The sequence below is a fragment of the Pezoporus wallicus genome, unplaced genomic scaffold (genome assembly GCF_028554395.1).
Source record: "Pezoporus wallicus isolate ANWC-B61680 ecotype Strahan unplaced genomic scaffold, APGP_CSIRO_Pwel_v1 contig_4131, whole genome shotgun sequence".
Taxonomy (NCBI): Eukaryota; Metazoa; Chordata; class Aves; order Psittaciformes; family Psittacidae; genus Pezoporus; species Pezoporus wallicus.
This window is the reverse complement of record NW_026641950.1, coordinates 3635635-3659841: the sequence shown is the minus strand read 5'-3', so window position 1 is coordinate 3659841 and position 24207 is coordinate 3635635. Positions and strand designations below refer to the sequence as shown.

Below are 24207 nucleotides of genomic sequence, written 5' to 3'. Positions count from 1 at the left end.
ATGAACTCTTGGGCCCCCTCAACACTAAATCACACACACAACATCCACGCAGATTTATTAACTTTAGGGTGAAAAACGATGTGTAAACTTGCCAGCTGCTCTGCCTACAAGCACTGGCACCAGTAAGCATGCCAGGCCCCTTACTGTCTCTCCACTTTACAACTAGGAATTGGCAGCTTCTCTCTGCCATCAGTGGCAGTTCTATAATTTCTGCTTTTGTTCTACTCCTTTAGTTATATTAGAAGAAACATCGACCTACTATAAAGGGTGTAGCAGTTAACTACACTATGGTTAACTGCACAGTCAATGTGGGTTCACAAAAGGAAGAACTATTTAACTAATTTGATATCATCCTACTATAAGGGCACTTGCCTAGTAGATGTAGGGAAGGCAAGGCATGTAGCTTATCTGAATTTTCAGAAGACATTTGATACTGTCCTGCACAGCATCCTTCTGAACAAGTTCTCCAACTGTGGGATGGGCGGGTTCATGGTGCACTGGGTGAAGAACTGGCTGAAGGGCAGAACTCAATGGATTATAGTGAGTACAGCTACATATGGCTGGCGACTGGTCACCAGCAGTGTTCTAAAGGGCTCAATCCTAGGTCCAATTCTGTTCAATCTATTTAAGCAGCAACCTGGATGCAGGAGTTGAATACATCGTTAGCAAGTTTGCTGATGATACTGAACTGGGAGGTGCTGTTGACTGTCTTAAGGGGCAGGAGGCACTGCAGAGAGATTGGAGGACTGGACGATTAATGGTATGAAACTTAACAAGTCCAAATGCTGGATCCTGCACCTAAGATGGAGTAATGCCAGGAATAAGTATAAATTGGGAGAGGAATGGCTCAAAATCAGCCCTGCAGAAAGGGATCTGGGGGTGCTGGTCAGGAGCAGGCTCAATTTGGGTCTGCAGTGTGTCTTGGCAGCCAAAAGGGCAAACCACATCCTGTGGTGCATCAAACATAGCATCACCAGCTGGGCAAAAGAGGCGATCATCCTGCCATATTCAGCACTGGTGCAGCTTCACTTTGAATACTGTGTGCAGTTCTGGGCCCCAGTTTAAGAAAAGTGAGAAAGTCCTTGAGTGTACCCAGAGGAGGGCAACAAAGCTGGTGAAAGGTCTGGAAGGAATGTCCTATGAGGAATGGGTGAGGACTTTGGGTTTGTCTAATTTGGAGAGAAGGAGGCTGAGGGATGACCTCAGTGTTCTCTACAGCTGAGGAGGGGAAGTGGAGAAGGACGCACTTAGCTCTTCTCCCCAAGATGCAGTGATAGCATGCTGAACCACAGGAGGTTTAGACTGGACATTAGGAAGCATTTTCTTTCCAAGAGGGTGGTCAAATGCTGAACAGGCTTCCTAAGGAGGTGGTCAATGCCCCAAAACTATCAGTGTTTAAAGACACAGTTGGATAATGCCCTTAATAACATGCTTTAGCTTTTGGTCAGTAACAGTAGCTTACAGCTACCTTTTCCTTTGTTCTCGGCATCATCAGATTCAGGAAAAACAATTATTATTTAGGCATCGGTTGTCTCTACTAATCTGGTGGTAGAACTGAAACTTTTATCTATAATTTACTACCCTGTCACACTGGGCAGTGACAATGATTGACCAGGATTCTTGGAATCCTATAGCAGAGGATCTTGGATGCTCAGAAGTCCCCACTCCTGTGCGATTCGGGTACAGCAGCTATAAAAGAACCATGGTGTGCATCTGATGTGTTCTGAAGCATCAGTCTCCCTGATCACATAATTAGCACCAGTCTATGTGTGCGCAGCCTTATCAACATTTGGGCGATTATAAATTCATTACAGAAAACAAAGAGGAAAATTCACATGTGCAGAAAAGGCTGGTACTGGGCTTTCCCTTGGACCACTCAAGGTGAGATTCACCCCAGATAACTGAAAGGTTCAGGCACAAGTCAAATTGGACTTTACTGGCTTTGGATTAAAATCAGCTCTACACACAAACTTCATTTTAACACTGAACTAGTGTGAAAAAAAATTGGCACATGCTCTTCAGTATCTCACTGTGCAAACTGAAATTTCATATTCAAACCCCAGGCTATATATGGACTTGTGAAACGGGTGTATGAATAGAAAACTCTTACTTTTTTTATGTGGCACAATTTAAAAAAGTATTCTCTTTATTATGAATCTTTAATCCCTTACACAACTGTTCCATTCTGTGAAGAAATTGGCTTTTCCTTAACTCTGCCTGTTTAAAACAGTTTTAGAAGAAAGCATTAAGTTTAGTAAACACGCCGACTGAATCATCTGTTCTTTTCAAGTACATTGCAAAACATGTAGTATTTCCAGCAAGATCATTTACAGGTACCTCGTAGGAAGACAGAACTTGCTACAGTTTGCATGTATTGCAATTTAGAGCATGTTACTTGTTGTTACTTGTTCTGTCATTTAGGCTATGATCCTTCTGACCTTTGCTTTCATGATCAGACAACTGCTTCAAAGAATGTAGGATATTAAGGATTACTTGTGTGATTAAGAATTTTTTTTTTTCCATACAGAAGAATTCAAAGGAATGCAGGAAAATAGAGGTAATGGAGCCATAGGTCTGAGGAGGAAGGCTCTACTTTTCAGAGCTACTGAGGCTTTTTTGATGCATTTATTTTTGCTGGTCAATACAGATTTACTAAACAGAGCATCTATTTCAATTTCATGCTACTTCTTTTGAACAGCTACTTTAACATATCAGGGCAAATTGTTTCACTTAGCTAAGTAAACTGTGGTCTGCGATCATTTTGTCATTGTTCAGTGACTGCAGGAAAGCTTATGTAAATCAATCCCCTGAAGTTCAGTCCTCAAACAAATGAGTAATGGTACTTAGAAGAAAAGCTCCTGTGAGCAGTCATGACACCTTCACAGGATCTGAAGATATGAAAAAGAGAATTTAAAATTTTGAGGGTTTTTGACATATTATCTGGTCCTAACAAATATACTTACATTTGTCTTGGTCAGCTTCCACTTCTTCGCTTTCTGTGTCACTCGGTAATATCCAAGGTTGATGAGCAAGCTGAAGCTGTTGTAAGAATTCGTCCTGCCACAAACAGATCTATTTTAGATAAAATGACAGAGAATGGTTCTACATAAATGCAGATTGTAGCAAGCACTCTAGCCTCAATTAAATAGAGACAATAAAGCCTTTACTAAAAAATATCTTGCCGTAAAATAAAAGCAGAATGTAGAGGATATGCAGGCTCCCTAGATTTATTTTTTTTTTCAGATTTCTTATTTATTTATCTATTCTGAAAAAAGAAACAAAGGTCTCTTTAGCTGTTTATCTGCTATAGCCACAGATATATACATATCTTAAGAAATGCAGTGACAGAGCAAAATCTTAATGCAGATATTCCATCTGTCCCTGCAGTTTTTGGACTATGCCTAGGCATGTCCTGCACAATTTGCTTAAGCAAGGCTTTGATTTGTCAGAACTTTCGCTGTCTCCAATCTAGTAAGAACAAGGACCTGAAACTTGATTTAGAACCTATGGATTTGTTGGAGAAGGAGAAAGCCTAAGAAGGCAAAACGCTATGGAAACTCTTGTCTCCAAGATACCATAAAACTCTAAGCACCAAAATATAAATGTTTTACAGAGTTAAGAATCTATATGCAGCTGAATATATTCTTTCACAAAAGTTTTACAATTGCCTGTTTTTTACAGAATGCATATATGTATGTATATAAAAATATTTTTCCATACACACACATATGTATGTGAGCACACACGCACGCAGACTTACAAAGTACTTTGACAGGTTCCTTCGCAATATTCAAGGTGAGAGACAAGACTGGAATGCATTCTATTTTCAAAAGCAGTTCAAACATGCAGTCTAGTCTCTAAAAGAGAACTTAAACATTGGCCAGATATCGTAAAATTACTGGCCAGATTCTTGTAAGTATCTGAAGACAAAGAAGGGTAATAGCCCTGTCTTCTTTTACACCAGCTAAAACCCAGAATCTACATGTTCTAAGTTAAATTGTATTGCACAGTACTATAGCATAATTTTCATTGTCGGGCTATTATCTGGTTTATAAACAGAAACCAGGCTTGTTTAAAACAGTTATTGGAGACCAAAGGCTGTTCAGTCAAGATCTAACTCACTGGGAGTAAATTATTGATTCTATTAGCAATCTGTGAAAAAATCCACAAAGACTGCTGCCATGGTACAACACAACTCAGGGAGGAGCTTCAGGCCTTAATGCCTGAATTGCCATTTCACATGTGCTCAGTGTTCGAGATGGTTGCTGACCATAGCATTGAACTGGGTGAAGTGTTTTGCTTCATGGAACAGGATTCTTGCAGTAGAAGAGAGTGGCTCTCGACACTGATCAGCATACTTTTTAATCTTACAAAAACACAGGGCAAAGGGCTGAGTCAGGCAGCAGAACAGAATGGAAGTATCTGACCAAAAAGAGAGTCCGCATCACATCAAGTTATGTTCTGTACCCCAGTAAGCAGAAGAAAAAACTTGTGTTAATCAGTGCTATATTAAAATAACCTGAAATTTCCTGCTGTTAACAATGACAGACCAATAAAGATTACTGAATACCACTTTAAACTATCTGGATAAATAAAGTGATTGTAAAATTCCATGTGTTCAGGAAATGATATGGCAAACAAGGGAGTCAGAAGTATTTTCATCTCAACAGCTATAGATAACTATCACACAATTGTATCACTTTAATGGAATCCATCCTAAAGAGATAAGCAGAATTCAACATTCCTTTGTCAATTTATGCAAAACACCAAAGGACAAGGTAATGCATAGAGGTATTTCTGCCAAAGGATTTGGAACCCTGATTTATTAGTTTTATAGAGATAATAAAACTATTTCTCTAGGTAGCATTTCTTCGCTATAATTCCATTCAGTCTTGAACAAAGCAGATAATAAAACACATCTGTTAGAACTTTGCAATATTATGTGTGCCAAGGGGCAGAAACTTATCCACAAAATCACAATCATTTTTAAGACTCGAGCATTAAAAACCCCTAAACATTCTTAACAGCTGATATGTTAAGTACTTGCCAAATTATTTAAGATTGTACTAAAACAAGATTAAACTACCCTGAGTTACAGCATAAACTTCACTAAAACTTAAGGACAACTCTGAATTGTATTTATCAGTAACATTTTTGTATTTTAGACTTATTATGTTAGTGTGAAACACATTACAAATTAGGAAACATACATAAGGCATTGAGAGAGACTTTAAAATTCCTGGTAAATAAAAAAGTGACAGCACGCTGTGTAAACCCATGCAGATTCTGAATTCTTTAATTCAAGCTCCTTATGGTAAAACATGCTCCTCATAGCCAGCAACGACATCCTTTTCAACTGACTTATTCTCATCAAATATGTATCAAATTTGTACTGGTTAATTCCATTACCACTACCTAAGAGTAAGGAAGCAGAATTATTTGCAAAATCTTATCATAGTATCTTGTCTATGTTTGGTGAGACAACCAGTGCTTTCACATCTAGTGGAAATTCCCAGTCCACATCATAAGGCTAAGAAGAATAAAGACAATTTCCCTTTTTTTACTTTTCCTTGTTTTAAATGGGAAGAGGACACAAAGCCTACAATGAAAGTTGCAAAATCATTTACAGTATCAGCCTCGAGTTTTATGTGCTTGTGATCTGGCAAAGTACAAAGTAAGAACTTTCTTGTCCTTCTCCTATCTCAGGCCACCTCTGACTTTTTAAAATTTTTCGCCACTGTCAGAGAGAAACTGTGACACAAGAAAATGAAATCACATGGCCACAAATAGGGGACACCTCTAACACAGCAAGAAAATGTCACTGGACAGAGATATTTCTTAAGTATGTTCTGTCTGAACCCACTTTTCTAAGTGATCAGAAACTTCAGTGGGAAAGGATAGCTTAAAACACCTCCCAGAGCTTCTAGTATAAACTCCAAAGATGAGGCTGGGAGCAGCAGATCGGCCAGACCTCCATCAGCTACTTTCTGACATCTGAGGACCTTTACAACTTGGCAGAGGAAGGTCTTTTGTATGAATGTGTCATATTAGCAGTTTTCCACTTGGAAGCAGAACTAGTCCGAAGATGAGTTTCCATTAAGTCAAAGGTCACGTGTGCTTGTCAGGAAAGGATAAATAGGGTTTGAGCTGGGTCACTAGCAGCCACCATACTATTGTACCCAGTGAGCAAAAGGAAAGAAAAGAATTTATCACAGAGGATAAGACCCTGGATAGAAATGATGAGATTTAACACCAGCTTTACAGTGGGCTTGTTGGACGAAACTGGACATGCTACTCTAACTGTAAACCAAGGTAATAATATTGCTCTTTTCTTAAAGTTCCTGAGACATAAATATACACATATAAAAGTATAACAGGACACTGTTATACTAATAAGAGCTATTAATAAGAGCTATTAAGATACTAATAAGAGCTATTATCAAAGCTTGGGATTTGGCAAACAGAAGTAATAATTCACAGCAAATTAAATGGGATTCATTGTTAATATTACTATAACTACAGAAAGGCTGTGAAAGAAAGCATTTTTAATTGCCTGCCTCGTTACAGGAAAGATCAGAAGTGATGGACAGACTGGATGTCCCTTGGTGTAGAAGCAGTGCTCATTACACGGCACTTTCAGGAGTCTATACAATAATTTTAGTTGGCATCATATGACTATGGACCAGTTAAGAGCAGGACTGCTTAAAAAGAAAGAAAGAAAAATAGGAGCAAAGTATTTTGCAGGAAACAACGAAACTGTTCATTTCTTTTGAACATTTTTAGTTTAAAATGAATTTCAATTCTCATTTTCTGGTACATGAGAAAAATTCCCACACACAAACACACACTCAAAACAGGAGACAAAGAGGTTCAGTTTGTCAAGAAAGAAATGTGTTACAATTAAATATTTTTTTTCCATGGAAAACTTCAGGTTTGAAAATGTATCAACTGTCAGTGAAGATACTTTCAACAGAACTGTAGTCACCTTCAGTCCTCATGTCTTTAAGTTGGATATCCAGTTCTAGGTGAAGAAGTAGCTTGAGCGATGGGATTAGTGCACTGCCATTCAAACAGCAAAATGAGGATTTTTTTTTTCACCACCAAATTTAAGTCAGATTTCCTCCACATATTCTTCAATTTTAGTTACCTGTGCCTCATTTCCTTCCTTTCATACTAAGTAATGGTGGCCACATACTTAATTGCAAGATTATACCAAGTATCAAATCTCTAATTTTCCTATAAGTATCTCTAAGCAATGTTACTAGAAACAACATCTTTTAAATTTTTTAAGAAGTCATTAGACTGATAACACATTGGTTGAAGTGTTATACCCCACAGAATTTTAGAACAAATTATATCTCTTAGAAACAATTATCTAAAAGTATGATATTTTTTTCAGTCTTGGAAAAAACTCTCCAGGCTTTGACAAATGGATTGCAAAGACATTGGTAATAAATGGTGGGAACCAACTTAATCCACCATGAAAAAATAAGCAATCTACACATACATGTCCTTCTCAAGTCAGTACAGAAGGACTGGCATTTCCTGAGAAGAAACTCACCTTTGTAAGGCATGTAGCTAAGACAGACAGAAGGGCTGTTCATTCACAGGTGCTTTTCTTTCCACTGCCTACATGCTAAAGTTATCTTTAAGGCAGCTAAACGTAGCAGAGGAGAATACCACTCAAAATTGACAAGGTACTTTAACTTTTTGTCTTGTTTTAAAGACTAATCCTGTAAAAGTGATTAATATGGGACAGGAAGTTTATATGCTCTGAATCAGCCTAGTTAACATGAATATAGTACTAGACCATGATTTCATGATATTGGACATTTTCTCATTGCACTTCAGTTTTGTGTTTCAGAAAATTTGTTCACTCAGCAATGCCTAACTAATCATTCCAACGTGTCCAAAAAAATGACAGAAAAAAAGCAAACCAAGGAAATATTATGCACTGCCAATGATGCAGGAAAAAATACCCTGGAATCATAAAGTTGAGATAAAGTTGTTTAATATTCCAGAGGTAAACACCTCTTAGAAACTGTAAGGCTAATACAACTGTTATACATTTTACAGGCAAAACCCTACAGAACTTATTGAAGATTTGAGGGGCGTGTTTCAGTATGATTCCTGTAATACCCTGACATTCTCTAATCTGTACCTCTCAAAGATGAGCAGCATTTCCTTGCTAATTTTCTCTTAATATTTCCAAGTTCTTTTCAGAGTAGTAAGTTACATTAGGTACACTGATGTTACTTCAACATAAAACACAACCTAGTCTTCATGTTGTAACAGCTTCTAAACATAGCAAAAACATTAAATTGAAAATCTTACTTCTGATAAACTGCTTCTCTGAGTAGTGACAGTTCCAACAATGTCTCCACTCATTTGCACTGAAAGCCCTGAAGCAGCGCTGAGGGTCCTCCCCATTTGGCTCTTAGACGTCAAAGATCTGCTTCTTTGCATACTAATGATGCCTTCCCTACTTCCTTGGTTGCTAGGGGTAAGAGGCCGTGACAGCAAGCTATTTGGGGTCACAGGTCTGTTCCCTGGAGTTGATGGCCTGTTGGTTTGTGCACCAGGCGTTGGAGGCCTGCTGTTTGCAACACTGGAGACCTGCGTTCTGCTGTTAGTGGGCAGTGGTGGTGATTTGTGTCCTTGGAGCTGAATGCTCTTCCCCATCTGAGTTGGCACCTGAGGCCTTGGATTTTGGACCTGTGTAGCTTGAAGATTGCCTTGACGGTCAGATGTAACTAAACTATGATGCTGGATACTAGGGCTTCTTGAGAGCCTTGCTTCTTCCCACAGTGCTAGGTCCTTCTCAATATCTGTGGACACACACAAAACCAAAAAAGAAAATAATGAAATAAACTCACTTTCTGTTTCTCTCTGATTTAAAATCTGTAATGATTTTCTCCAATATAAGTGGCAATCTGAAGTTATGCATAGAAATTCTATTCATCCTTAAAACATAAGGCATTAGAGTAGTTCAAATGTTTGACAAGCATTTGCTTGAAGTTTATTTATATTTCATTTATTGCAAACACAGCTATCCCACAGAAACAAAATATTACCACTCAGAAATCCCACTCATTTCTTCAAAGTTCTCTCTCTGTGGCTTTTGCGCAGTTTCTCTCTGTGGCATTTGCTGTTTCTCATTAGTAACAAACCAAGACGAAGGAGTGAGCTAAATTTGCCATCCTCAGCTGCAGTGAAGAGTAATCCAAAACTGGTTCCAGGCAAGACTTTTGCTTCAGCCATTGCTGTCTATTTCCCAACCACAACTCTGGGGGAAATAACCCCTAGAACTCTTCCAAGTCTGGATCTGTGATCCCATTTGAATCTGAGTTTTGTGCTCAGGCTTGCAGTCAGTGCCACAGCAGGTGGAACATTTAGAATCCAAGGAGAAAAGCTATAGACCATTTGGAGGTCCAGTCCTTACCCCTCACATAGCCATAAGGAATAAAATCCTATTCAAAAAAAGAACAGATCAGGCCTAGTGATGAAAAGTGTCTTTTGAATTCATTTAAATCGTAATAATGCTTCTAATGAATTAAATCAGACACATCCAACAGTTAGGTGAGGGAAGCTGGAATTTAGGTTACCATTGCTAACACACTGAAAGTCCTCACAAGTAAAAATGTCAAACTTAAGGAACAGTTTACTCAAGTTCATTTTATCTTACACAATTGCTATCAATTTTCACTCTCGCTGGCACGTACTTTACTGTAACTTGGTTTTGATAGGGACAGTTGGTTATTGTAAGAAAAGCAATGCCATTTCCCATTAAACTGCAAAGTCACAGACACAGAAGCTCTAAATCAGCCAGCCTCTGCTGATTTAAACTCCTGGTATGTGAGTTTATGTAAAATAAGCATTTCCTTTTTATTTTGATAACAATAATTTCAGGTTCTAAAAGTCCTAAAAGCGTCAGATTTAAATTGCATGTTGGAAAATCAGATTTTCTTTCACTTGTGTTTGCCAGTAGGTATAAAAGAATGCTGTATGTAAAATTAACTTATTTTTCATAATTTTTATTAGAAAAATCATAATGTATTTGTTATAATAAATAACAATAACATTATTTACTATATTATTATTCATCATTATATCATTATATAACATTATATATCATTGTATAATGAATGATATACTAATTTCTTGTTATAAGATTATAAATATAATGGTTATTACAATAACATCTTTAAAGCAGGAAAACAAGTTATGTGAATTTCATGTTATCAGTCTAATACAAGACGTTCTGCACTTTTCAATTACTATCACTAGAAAAGCTGGTAAAACTGAAATAGTTGTGAAAGCCTCAGATAAAAGTGTCTCTCAACTCTTTAAAGATTAAGTGCTTTGCTGCTAGCAAATTTCAGAACACAGTCATTGTTTCTAGCACATAGTTAAGAACATTTCTAATTGTTACCTTGCTGACCTCTTAAAATTATTTTCATTTTGAAATAATTATGTCTTGAAGTACTCCTCCATTATGCTTTTAAAAAAAATCAATACACATCACTTTGGAACTTGTAAGATGTCTGGCAAATATTCAAGGGCCAATAATTTACAATATTGGTTATCTGATTTAAACCCAATGAGGAATATGTTCTTTTAAATATTCAGCTTAGCCTATCTCTTTCCAAAATTACAGACCTTTAAGTTTCTCATGATGATTCAGTATGCTAAGAAATTATATGAATATTGAATGATTTCATAAGAGTTAAATAAACATTTTATTTTGGCTCATGTTTTCATAATTCCATATAGTAATCAAGCCCAAAGATAAACCAACTCTCCTAATCATTTCTCCACATAAAATCAACGTTTCCATAGCATAATTATTCAATTTTATTCAGCACACATCCTCTATTTGATTTTGCTTCAGTATCAGCTTTTCAACCAGAAAGAATACCTTTACAGTATTATCTGATACATAGTAAATACCAGAATTGAATTACAACTTGGGATTTCTTAAATCCCTTGTTAATGTGATTTAAAGGAAAACAAAATGCAGACAACAGAGCAACACAAAGGCATTTTACTTTCATATCAGGAATACCAGTACAAGGATGTGATTCATTAAGGTACTTATAAACTGTTTATGTATTTAACAGCTCTTCTTGTGATAAAACATATTCCAGAATTATCCAATGACCCCAGAATCAGTGCAACAAACCAAATTAGAAGATACTGGAATTAACTACCAAAAAAAATATATCCACACCTTGTGTGTGATATAAAGCAGCCACAGTAACACAGGAGGCTGGATCTTAGACAGAAGTATTAAAAACCATATGTAGAGAAGGAAAAGAAAACTAATTTCTTCAATACCTGATTTTGTACTGAGGCTGTTGCTGGCAATTGGTGCTAGTCCCCAGTTTAGGCACAGGCACCAAATTGCTCCTTATGTTAGGAATAAATTTTATCCAGCATGTATACCTTAAGAGAAAGCCAGGCTCCTTAAGAAGATGTATCTGAGACAGGAGACTACATTTCATCATTACACAAGTAATCCAAATCATAATTCAGGCACCTAAATGCCTGGATAGGCAGTCATTTCAGTAGAATTAATAGGTTCCAGTGCACTTGGTAAGAGAACTTAAACAAGAGACTTGCTGATATCAGAGACACTTGAACTTTTGCAAATGTATGAGACAAATAAGGTTAAGCAAAACCACGGCATTATTATCTGAGGTCTTCTGAGCTGATTTTTCATGAAAATTATGTTATGCTTGTCTGTGAGGAGAATAATTGTCTCAAGCAGCACTAGTGCTATAATAGGACATGAATTATTAGGAATAAAAGAGTCCAAAGTCTAATAACTGGGCTGCTTTCTTGTAAATTTCTCAGGCAGACAAAAATTACTGAATGGTAGAACGACTGAACCCCATGTTACAGCATTACTGAAATAATGTGCCCGAAGTCAAACGACAACAGCAACATTGATGTGTGAGAGAAGACCTTGTAGGTCACAAAACAACAGGCTGAATTGCAGAGACTAAGTGAATGTAGCTTACGGTCAATTAAGTATTTAAAATTCCATATCCTGGAATATGGTAGTTATTACTGTCAGCTATGTCAAGGGAGATCTAAAGGAACTGCATCTTTCAGAACACACTGCATACAAGAACAACCATGGAAATGTGACCAGCTAGGACATAAATGAAAGTAGGGAGTTCTTCACCAGACCTCTCCTGGGTGACAACTGCAGCAACGCAAAGGAAGGTAAGTGCTACTTCAGTGGCAGAGGCCCCTGTGGTACTTAGGTCCCTGCTGTACCGCAGAAACCTGATGAAAACAGCTTGGCCTGCTGGTTTCCTGGTTCTCACTAGAGCTTCCTGGAAGTTCCAACTTGGAGACAGGGACCATGGAATTTCAATCTAGTTTGGCAGTGACTTTAATAGTCACAGTGACTTGAACCTGTCAAAAAAAAACCTGTTTCTGTTGTCAGAAACAAAAACATCTAAAAACATCTGCATTTGCAGACAGAATAAATTTTAGTTGTTGTTCCACTGCAAGGAAATTTTTTTCTGAAGATCTTCCTTAAATGTGTTCACAGATTTGTCTTCTGCTTTGACTTCAGCTCCAGCAGCCCCTAGGCAGAAGTACAACAGCTGTTCCTCTCCTAAAGAGGATACAACTCCCAAGCCTTTCGCTCCAGTACTATTGATAGGATTAATGTCCAAAGTCTTTTAGAAAATCACACTGAAAGTGGTTAAGTTCCCTATCTCACTCTCTAAGTGACCTGAATTTAGATTCAGGTCAGGTAAATTTCATTTCTCCCTCCACTTTACATATGCTGTCTTCATGTTCCAGTTCTGCATTACTTTTCATATACTTGGCCTACGAAACCCAGATTTCACCATGCGACTGTAGTGGTTTAAGCCCAGCTGGTAACTCAGAACCACACAGCTGTTTGCTCACCCCTCCTTTCCCACCCCCTCTCTGGGTGGGCTGGGGCAGAGAACTGAAAGAATGTAAACCCCATGTGTTGAGATTAGAGCAAAGTATAATATAAAAATACTACTACTAATAATAATGATAATGGTAAGAGAAATAACAAGGGGAAAGAATATAAAACTAAAATGGGAAAGGGTTAAAAACAATAAACACAAGTGACACATAATGCAATTGCTCACCACCCACTGACCGATACCCAGCCCGACCCCAGCAGTGATCTGGGCTTTATGAGTAACTCTCCCACAGTCTCTATACCGGCCATTACATGCTGTGGTATGGAGTGCCCCTTTGGCTAGTTAGGGTCAGGTGTCCTGTCTTTGCTTCCTCTCAGCTTCTTGTGCCCCTCTTCACTGGCAGAGCATGAGAGACTGAAAAGTCCTTGATGGGGACAAGTGCTGCTCAGCAACAACTAAAACATCAGTGTGCTATCAGCACTGCTCTCAGACTAAAGCCAAACAAGCACTGCACCAGCTGCTAGGGAAGAGAAAAATAACTGTTGCAGCTAAAACCAGAACAATGACAAACAACATGCATTAATACAGGACCTTAAAACTAAAGCTGAAGATAGCAAATATTGATTACAAATAAAAACAAATGCAATAAATCCTAGGATATCCCTCATTAATTTTTACAGAGCTCTGAAACATATTTTCACCAAAAAAAAATGGGGGGCTTGTATGACTTTTTAGAAATGGTTGCCCCATCAAAGATGTTGCAGATGTTCCACTGCATGCAAGTTAACAGACTTCACTGAGCTAGAGGTCTCATGAACAAGGTAAGCTTTCAATGCAAAGCAATCTGTTCTCAAGCTAAAGGCTCACTGCAGCCTTTTCTAAAGGTTTCTTAACTGTAGGTAAAGCATCTTCCTTATTACGTAAGCCTTGGTGAAATGTGAAAACAAATAAATAGGTGCAGTACTGAGCTGTCAGACTGCACTATATTTAACACAGCTTAATTACTGGTTAATTACTGTATTTACTGTAATTACAGCAAAGATCATTATATCTACAAACATAACTGTGCTCTTTCTCCTCAATGAAAAAAGAAGAAGTTTAAAGTTTTTATCTGTTTTCATCAACATGAGAGACAGATCATATTTTTCTTCATCTATAATACTGGCAAAGCTAGCTGGCTGAGTACTGATAGGTGTTTTACAATCCGTTGCTATCATACATACCAGCTAGGTGTTTTTCCATGGTCTGAAGTTCTTTTGCTGCTAAGGCATCCTTTAAGAGTTTCTGCCTTGGGGAACCCCCTGGTCTGGCAACCATGGCATCCAGGGTCCAAACCGTATGAGACTTAAACAGAAAAAAAAGGAAAAGGGAATACCTTTAATCTAGTTTCTCGTTTACATGTGAAGCAATAAAAGAAAAAAAAACAAAACCAATACATTTTGTCTTTTTTTTTTAAGAAGAGTGAATCTGGTGCTTTTTATGTAGAATACATAACATTTTATGCAAAATGTTACAAAATATCCTGTCTTACCTTAAATAACATAAATCAGAGGCATTACTTAAAATCAACAGTTCTAAAGTAATTCAAATATATACCTTTACACAAGCTTTTGTTCCATGCTGAGACAACATAACAGGACAAATTCTTCAATGATTTACATTCTGCGCAGTTCCAGTTACTTAGTGGGGGTTGCATTTACTTTAAATTACCATAACATTTGGCACCATATCTTTGCAAAGCAGCACTTCTGGGAATATCACAGAATTTCCTAATCAAAATTGCCAGTGCTTTTTTATCACTGCAAGAAGTATCCCTTTCAGGAACAGCAACTAAATCATCCAGGTGACACAGCAGTTTGGAAGGGATGCCAGCAAACAGACCACCTCCCCAGATACTTCATTATTGGATGCTGTGGTATTCAAAATCATCTGCATTTTCTGGAATCCACTCAATACAGTTTCAGGAAATTATTTAAAAATATACTATGACATAAACTTAATAATTTTTTTAATGCTTGAGACAGATACACAAAAAAAATATATGTCTGAGTATGCAAGACTTGGTCATAAAAACAAGCAAAAACATTAACTAAAGCATTTTTAACAGCCTATCTGAAGTAAATCATACAATATTGCCTCACTAAAACATTTCATCAATAGTCTAATGGGTTTTTTTTTGATTTCCTGAAGAAGCAAGACTTATGCAATGGTCTCACTGTCATTCATCTCTTTCTGATTTTTTAATCTTTCAGTAAATATCAAACAAATTTAGAGAGGGGGCATGGATTCAAAGACATTAAGCTGACATAATTTCATGGAGAAGAATGATTGAGCAGAGAAGGGAGACCCAAACTGGTGACCCGATCACAGAAAGCATACAGGGCTCTGCTGCTCCACAGCGTGCCAGGCTGGAATTGTAGCACCTGCAGACATGTGGGCGGCTGCTGATAGCTTCTGAACAAGGTGGTACTTTAAAAGGATTAATCCTTTTGAATGTACAATTTCATGCACAAGCACAGTTCTGATGAAATATGGAACAAAAACTAGTCAGTGGTCTATGGTAATAATTGAACACTAAAGTGATCTGATATTCTTTAGTTGGACTATTCAAGTTTACCATAAGGAAATTACTATGGATTTTCATTAACTCCCTAACCTCCTAAAAACACAGGATTCCAAATGTTAGCCTGATGAAAGCGTTGCACTCTCCATGTTGTATTTTCTGGAAATTAAATAGAGAACTTTCTCTCTTTCTCTTCTACAAACCTCTACTGTTTCTTACAATTCTGCTTTTCCCTCTAATGCACTTTTTTCTTTTATGCACAGTAATCATGTAAGACATATACAACTAAGACAACTGTCTAAGTAAAGGCAGCTGTCTACTGCCTGCAGTAGATTCAAAGATAAATGGAGAAAAATTATTCAACTGTAGTCATCATTATAGTGCTCCAGATGTTTATAAAGACCTAAGTAATGTTTAAATTAAATCACTTCCAATTAGGAGACTCCAATTCACAAAGATCATCAAACATCAGCAGTACCTTTGTATGTTTCAATACAGGTTTTAAAATCTTATATAAGTGCATGTAGGACACACAGATATGCCTGTGTATAAGCACTTACACAAAGGCAGGAACATATATGCATTTAATAAATAATTGTGTCTGCCTTCATTGTGTTAACCCACAGCTACAAAGACATACAGAGTTTGTGTTCAATTCTGTATCTAGGACAGGTATTCTTTCTAGGAATAAATATTAATCTTGTATACGGTTTAAACCAAATACATTTACATATATGCATTACCTATTGTTATATATTCAAACTCCCTTTCAGAGGTACAGTTCCAACACCCTGTGGAATTAATGAGGTAACTTTGGATTAATTTTTTCCTCAAATTTTATAACTCTTCCTGTGCATTTTTCTGTTTTATTCTCTATTTTTCAAAGGCTTATGGCATTTTGTCAGGCAATTGCTTCATAAAAGACCAGAACAATAGTGCAGTACTAGTTATGGAAAACTGAATACTTAATATTAGCAATTTAATTTTGTGATGTTATGTGCTTATAATTGTGCCTTCCAATTAAACACTCACTTTATAGAAAATAACAATGCTCAGGGGAAAAAAAATGTACAAGAATTTATTAAGACATTAAAACCATAGTGTAACCATTCTTCATTCCTTCTCTGAAGCTAGATATTTCAGGGCTATAACCAACAACATTTTTGGATGTAGGATCAGGTAATGTTCGTTTTTTTTTTTTTCTCTATATCTAAATAATTCTGTACATAAAAATATTTATTAACATTTTGAGACTATGAGTTCATCTAAATGAATAATACACAAACACAGACAGATGTCCTCAGTGCGTCCAGTACTCAATTAAGGCAGCAGTCTTATTCCTCACAGACAAATACAAGCTGAAAGTAGGGGATGTTATCAAGGAGGCTTTGGAAACATGCCAGTTCAAATGTGAGGATAAATTATTTTGTACAGCTCTAGCAGGATTCACTGGAGCCCCTTCTCTCCACTGGATGCACGGCAGCAGTTCAGATATGTCACTTAAGAGATTCAGCCTTGCAAGTCATGTATTTAAACCTTCTTATTCCACTTTGCCAAAACCTATCCTTTCTCTACTGGCCACGAATCGCGGAGATAAAACAACATCAGTTAACTCGGACTTCAGTGATGATAGTAGACTGAAAAATATAACATCTATATGTATGGAGTATGTCCAAACTACAGTTGCCCTGGATTGTTCATTAAGGTTTCTAAACATTAGCACAAAATTTATGGATGGCATAACAAGATTAACCAGATCTAAATATGAAGATGTTACTGAATGACATCCTTGTCTTTCAAACGTGCAGAAACAGCTCTGGGCCCTGTTCATCACCTTCAAACTTGGAAGGTGAGGCAATATCTCTTTGTACCAGAAATATGTTCAAACAAAGCCCTTAGGATATATTTGTCAACTATTTCCTAAGGGGTTTTCTTTACATATCATTGTAATTTCTCCACATACAATACATTCATGGATGCTATTTTTACTTAGAACACTTAGCCAAATTACTGCTAAAATAAAAAGTTACAAACAATAAAACTAAAGGTAAACTCTCATCACTGGGTCCCTGAACTTCTGGAAAATACCACCACTTACTGGGAGTGCCACAGTGGAACAGAACTACAACTAAGGAGGTCATTAATAAGAATATTTCCAAGATCATTCAATCTGCAGCACAGTGTTAGCCAGTATACATTAGTTTGGCTTGTACCTCTAAAAAATGTGAATGCCATGTGCAGATGTGAATGTCTTGATCTCTCTATCGAGCTGACTTGGTGTGGGCTATGTAAACTTACTGAGACCTGAGGAGTTCTACAGAGGTGCAACATTTCAGAATACGTAAGGCCAAGAGGAAGTCCTCCAAATTACCTACAGCATGACCTGGAAATCAAGTGCTTGTTAGCAAATAAATTACTCCTTTTTGCTGACCATAAAAAGTGTTAATAAACAGCACAGCATCATATTTCTGTGTCATTTTGGCCTACCTCAGAATAAAACTAACCAGGTACTCAAATATGTGTTCATGAACATACACAAAATCTCTTTTCAGGTATGGGAACAGTTCCCACTTCACAAGAGAAGTGCTTAAAAACTGAATTGTATAATCACAATGAAATCAGGAAAAGGAGAGGAAACCAAATTAATTAGTTGTTCTTGACAAGCTCTAAATATATGCAATGCATTTTGATTGAACTATTTCTTCTACATAGTTTTTCTAATCAACTGCAAATTTTATTGGTAACTCCAGGAGATAATACTGTAAGAAAGATTACCATGCCTGGCTTTCTATGTGTAACCTACAAATCCTTTGCAGAATAACTTAGACACCTTAATTAGATACATGACAGAGATCCCTCCAAATGCAAAAAAAAAACCATTTCCATTATTGAACAATCTGTTTGCAGGTGTACCTTCTGTTCTGACAAAACAGCTGGCAAAGACAGGTGTTATTCATGCAATGGAACTTTTTGTGCAATATTTTGTTTGAAGATTCTCCATACAACATGCATTTGCTACGAGAATTCATCACATACTTACTCTTGCAGCTTCCATAGTCTGTTCAAGGACATACGGTGAGGGAGTCAACAGGGGGTTTTGGTACTGTAAAAATAATAAACCTCAAAGCTCTGAGGCAATATTGGCAGCCACCTCTAATCCCCACCTACCACATTAGGGCCTGTTCTACTTGAAATGCCATGTAATTGAAATTACAAGCCTTTTGCTTCCCATGGCAGTCAGCCAGCACATTTTATGCTAAACCTCACACTAAAAAATGGTAGTTTGAATTAACTTACACACAGTTTTTGTGTTTATAGACAAGAAGGAAGGAGAAAATATGTGGGCAACTTGGTAACACATTTGTTTTAATTTCTGAAGTGTAACTAGTATAATTTTTTTCTAAGCTTCGGTCTTGTTTTGCTTGCTGTTATTTGGACTAATATTTTTGAATATGTCATACCCAACAACTAAAATTTTAAAGAGGTAAAAACAAGGCATTCATTGATTTTTTTATGTTGTTGTTTTTCATGTTTTTTTCCATCTATTATTTAAAAATTCTGAAAATTATTTCAATTTAAAATTACATTTTAAGGGATTAAATATTTTCAAATAAGAGTGTTTTTACTTCAAAAGACATCTCCCCTCCTGTCCGCCTGATGAGAGGTCTCCTTGGAAGCACTCTAGTCAACATTTATTGATAGTAAGAATTAAAAGATTATTTTTTTTTACCATGCATTGACACTGAAGTCATTTAATAAATTGAATTACCATTAAGGAATGTTTGTGTTTATCAGAGAAAATCCACGTGTGTATTCCTTCTAGGAAAGCAATTGAAAAATTCCAAAGCAGCAGGGAAAACAGGAGAAAATTTATTTAAAAAAAAAACCACCTTCATAAAAGAATTCATTACAGTACTTTTCCCACCGCAATAAAGCGCAAAAATTCAAGGCAAATTCATGCAGAAATGCTTTTTGCAGTTGAGCAATTTTTTTTTTCCAGTTTCTGTTACACTTGGATTGGTTTGACTTACATGGATAATTTGCAAGGAAAAATATACCTTTTTATGCGCACAGGCAAGGCAAGATGAGTGAATGCAAATATTCACATTAAAAAAACAGTAACCATGAGTCCTGCTAGATCCAGGTGGTAAAAGAAGCAACTCAGAGGGAAAGCATAGTTTACTCAATGTGAATTGCCCAGTGCACATGCCCTTTCTTTCTGTTAGACTGTAAATTTAGTAATTTCCCCATGTACTTTACTTTTCTATTTCTGTCAGAATCCCAGCCAACTTAATTTGTTCCTAATATCACATCAACATTATCTTAAAGCTCGCTAGCCAAATATTTATAAAATTCATTTACAGAAACACAAAGTAAAACAGGACTCCATGTTCACCCACTGCAAAAATCTCAAGAAAAAGATTGGCATTTTGCTTAGCACTTTTTGTTACGTTAAATATTTGTCAGAAAAGGAGCCCTGCAGTAAACTGGGATCTCTAAGGATATTTTGAATGCTTGCTTCCACTTTTAATCCTTGCAAAACACTTGGGAAGAGTGCTGATCCCTGTAAACACTTCAAACTGGGTTTTGCTAGCTTTACTCCTTTATTAATTCAGTACACCCTGTTTGGGATTATGCAGCACTGAAAATGTAACTTCTCTATCTTTCAAATAGCAATTCTCTGTGAAAAATAAAGCATATCAAAATAAGCTATTAAAAAAGGGTTAAAGAAAAAGGTCTAACTACAAAACCTTCTAGGTTAGTCAGAAACAGAACAGTAAATATACACAGTGTTACAAGAAAATCATAATGTACCCACAGTATAAATTACATGAACCATGTTAGAGACATAGATATGGCCTATCTCTTCTCGGTACCAGTGTCCAGATTGCTTTAGTCTCCACATCAAAGATTTTATATGGGGACATACACGAGACATGAAACAAGAACCCACACAACTCTTTTCTAAACATCCTCATACATAATTCTTGCTGGTGTATCCCACTGTTTTTCTCAAAACACTTGTTTGAATGCTGAAGCACTTTAAAGGAAAATTTGTCAAATACATGAGTACAGGGAAATTTATGATAATGACACATTTAATTAGCAACAGACTCAAATTACCCCATTGGAATGCAGTATCAATATTAAAGATAGCATACCCTGAACCGGATCAGGAATTTTTACATGTGATATGTGCATTTGAGTGAATGCCATGAACCAATTTGTCCAGTTTATGCGAAATGTCTGATCAACATCATAGCTATTCTATTCTCGCCTCATCTTCCGTCTCATATAGTATCTCATAGCTGAAAATCACTCCAGTCACGAAAACGTATTTTGGTACCAATTTCTGAAGTAATTTTACAGCCGTATTTCTGTTTCAAAGGATCTTCATAGCCTTCCTATGGGAAACCTCAGTTTCACCTCTGTATTTTATATGTCAAGATCGTCAAAGAATGAGTCTCACTGGAAGTTATTAGGGACAATGGAACATATCTCTATTCCTTCAGAGCCCTACAAGGAAACTAACAACAGTGGTTGAATCATTTTTTCCTTTTTGAAGAGAGAGTTGCAGACAAATACAGTGTTGGATAGCTGAATCTTATTCTGGATAACAAGACACTTTAAAGATATAAGAGTACACAATCAGCTATGCATCATTTAAGCAAGAGTTGTAAGATACAAAATGCAGGAAACAACCCAAAGCTGCTGAACTAACAGTTACTGGCTTATGGCTCCTTAGAAACTTAGGCAAAGGAATTTTCCAAGAGCTCAGGAAACAAGCTAGCAGCCTTTAACTTAGGGAGAGGTTGTGTGGGCAGAGCAATAGCTGTATCTGCTTTTCTGGCCATCTCTTTGCAGCGCTGGCAGTAACAGTAGCCAGTGTGGCTTTCAGGGAGTCAGGCCACGCAACTTTGCTGCCTCTGGCAGCCTACTGCTCCAGGCAACCTCACCAATGTCTAGAACTAGCAGAGTATATTTCAAAGCATGCACACACAGAACATGTATCTAAAAGTAGTTAGCTGAAGGCTGCACATTTATGTAGCAAGATTTTGCTAATAGCATAATGATCTTTTGTTTTCCTTGCATCTTTTATTTTTTTCTGTGCAATTCAATTTATTTGTTGCTAACTCCCTATGCTGTACGTCTGTGATAAATCAAAGCCGGTAGCGGCAGGTACAAATCAATAAGAGAAACGTGGGTTTAGAAACTGCTGCAAAATTTATTATACCTCTCTGTTCACCAGTGTGAAGCAGAAAGATTTGAGAAAGAAGCTCACAGCGATGGCAACTGAAGTTCTGCTCCTTACTCCTTTTGCCTAGTATCTGTAAATGCTCTGTCAGGTACTTGCACTCCAAAATCTCAGAAAGCTTTAGGAATTGATCTGGAATTCAATTGTCTGCCAACTGCTCTGATAACTCTGGTTAGAAATACTATATGATCAGTGTTATTATTAGTAGTTAATCAGCTGCCTGAAAGACTGCTGGATCAGTCTGCATTATTGCTTTTTTCTTTAACACCGCCCTTCTCTCCTTAGCTAACAAATACTGAGCCCTTCTTTTGACTGACTTTATCAACACTAAAGTGTGCTATAAACCACTCTTGCTAGGGTTGAACAGGAATTAATGTGTCCTTTTACAGCTATCTAAAATTCTGCAAAACCAAACAATTATTGTCAGCTTATTTGCCTTAGAAAAAAAAGGAATCCGTTCTTTAACCTATATACAAATTATGATGAAATACAACTAGTGCCAAAATTCTGATTGTATTATTTTTCAAAAATTATTTTATTGCTGGTTATATTTTTGTGCAACCTGCAAATATTTTCTTAAATTATTTCAAAATAACAGAACTGATGAAAACTTTACCAAGCAGAATATTGCACTCTTTAAAGATACATAAATTAGCCATATGTTTTAAATAGGTACCTGCCATTTATTAATTTCCAAGCAAATGTTACCAAAAAGCTAAATTCAGATACTATAATTGTATTTCATACTGAAATGTAGAGCTTGAAATTTTTTGTTCTCTTATTTTGTAAAATCGAATACTGTCTGGTAAAACAGATATTTGACTAACGTTTAAGAACAATCAGACATAGTATAAAATGACTGCACTTTCAACGGAAGCTATACATGTAAGTCACACAACGTATGCTTTTATATGAGAGTATAATAATTTCTTTCAAAATATCAAAAAAAAAAATATAAAATATAAAAAAAATATAAAAAAAAAACAACAGAGAACTGAAGATTCAGAAGGGTCAGGTAAATCAAGTTTTCTCCAGGATGACAGTGCTGCCACACACAACTTTTTGTCTTTATGCAAAAATCTATTTTCTTTTTTTATCAAACTAAATGGAAAAATTATAGAATTATCCATAAGGGAAGATACTCACAGATCCTGCCACTTGAGAGACATTCTGAAATTCATCAATATCTTCTGTAAGTGTTTCAGCCCCGGGTGCTTGAGCTGTTCCAAAGAGGTAGAAGTAAATCATTCTAATTAAGTAAGCATAGCCACTTTGAAAATAAAATGCCTATAAATTAACTGCTGGGAAGGTAAATGTGGCTACAGTAAATGCACAGCTTTTCAGTTACACTTCAATGGGTTTTCATTTATGTCTGATTTTAATTTATGTCTGATTTTATGCCTGATTTTAATTTATAAGCTTAATGCAATATGGCACAGTGTCTCTAACAAACATGATTAGAATAACAAGCAAGCTTCCTTCAGCTGTCTCATATGTTGGGGCGTCTCGTACGTTATTTATTATTTTTACTATTAAAACTTGATGGCGTTTATTGTTTACACAAAGTGAGTAGTGGATCTTCAGCTTTCGCAAGATCAACACAATTACTTTTAATTAATTTTGTTAAGCTAATTAGAATATTGTTAAAATCCTTGAAGTAAGAAGTTCTGCTCCCTTTAGGCAATGTTTAAAAGCCCATACTGCCACATTTGTAAAACAACATGACTCGGTGAGAAGCCTAGAATGCCTCTTTGACACATACATAACAACTTAAAGCAGAATTTATGTACCTATGTCAGAGAAAGCAATTTCCAAGTAACATGCTATGCAGTTTCATTCTTTGCCTGACAGTCTGCTAGGCACTTGGATGCTGTTCATAAGCAGTTTAAGAAAAGAAGATACCCTGATCTTCCCTAGTCTATGAGGCTATTCAGACACTTAGCAGGGAGAGCCTTACGTTTTCAGAGTGCCCCGATTTGTTAAACATCTCAGACTATATTTACTATAAGGACAAAACTATACTGAAGTACAGTAACTATGGTTACCATATTGTGGGGAGTGAAGGCGAACTTTGGGAGTGAGCTCTGAGGCCTTAGTGCTTAACAAGCCCTGGGGCGATGAGCTGGGCTGCTGAAGGACAGGGAAGGTCGAAGAGCAAGCCTCCGGAGGACCGGCCCGGATGTAGTTGTGGCGGGAATCTCAGATGGAGGCAGGAGGATGTGGGGGATGGGAGAGGGTCTGCAACACTGTGATTGGTCTGTTTACCTGGAGGGTCTCACAGGGGCTAATGAGATTGAACGCGGTGTGTATGTGCAGGTTGGGGAGTACCGAACGAGGGGATAAAACGGGCTTTGTAACAACAAAAGAGGATTTGAGTCTGCATTAACTTGAGTCCGTGCCCTGAAATGCCACACCATATTCATTGCAAAAAACAAATGAAAGCAGAGAAGGAAAATATAACCATGATG

The 24207-nt window shown here is 36.8% G+C and overlaps 1 protein-coding gene across 7 annotated transcripts in view; it reads right to left on the bottom strand.

Annotated features, from left to right (window-relative positions):
- The window catches only part of CUNH8orf34 (chromosome unknown C8orf34 homolog), a 161451-nt gene that overhangs the window by 7817 nt on the left and 129427 nt on the right, over nucleotides 1-24207 (bottom strand). For 3 of the 7 annotated variants that reach the window (XM_057426125.1, XM_057426120.1, XM_057426123.1), the window contains 4 exons: nucleotides 22886-22959; nucleotides 14144-14264; nucleotides 8335-8828; nucleotides 2964-3072 (listed from right to left, as the gene is read on the bottom strand). In XM_057426125.1, coding sequence (XP_057282108.1) covers nucleotides 2964-3072; nucleotides 8335-8828; nucleotides 14144-14264; nucleotides 22886-22959 — 798 coding nt within the window. Of the gene's footprint in view, nucleotides 1-420; nucleotides 728-2963; nucleotides 3073-8334; nucleotides 8829-14143; nucleotides 14265-22885; nucleotides 22960-24207 lie in introns of those variants that run through there. The other 4 variants (XM_057426127.1, XM_057426121.1, XM_057426124.1 and 1 more) reach the window with 3 other exon arrangements.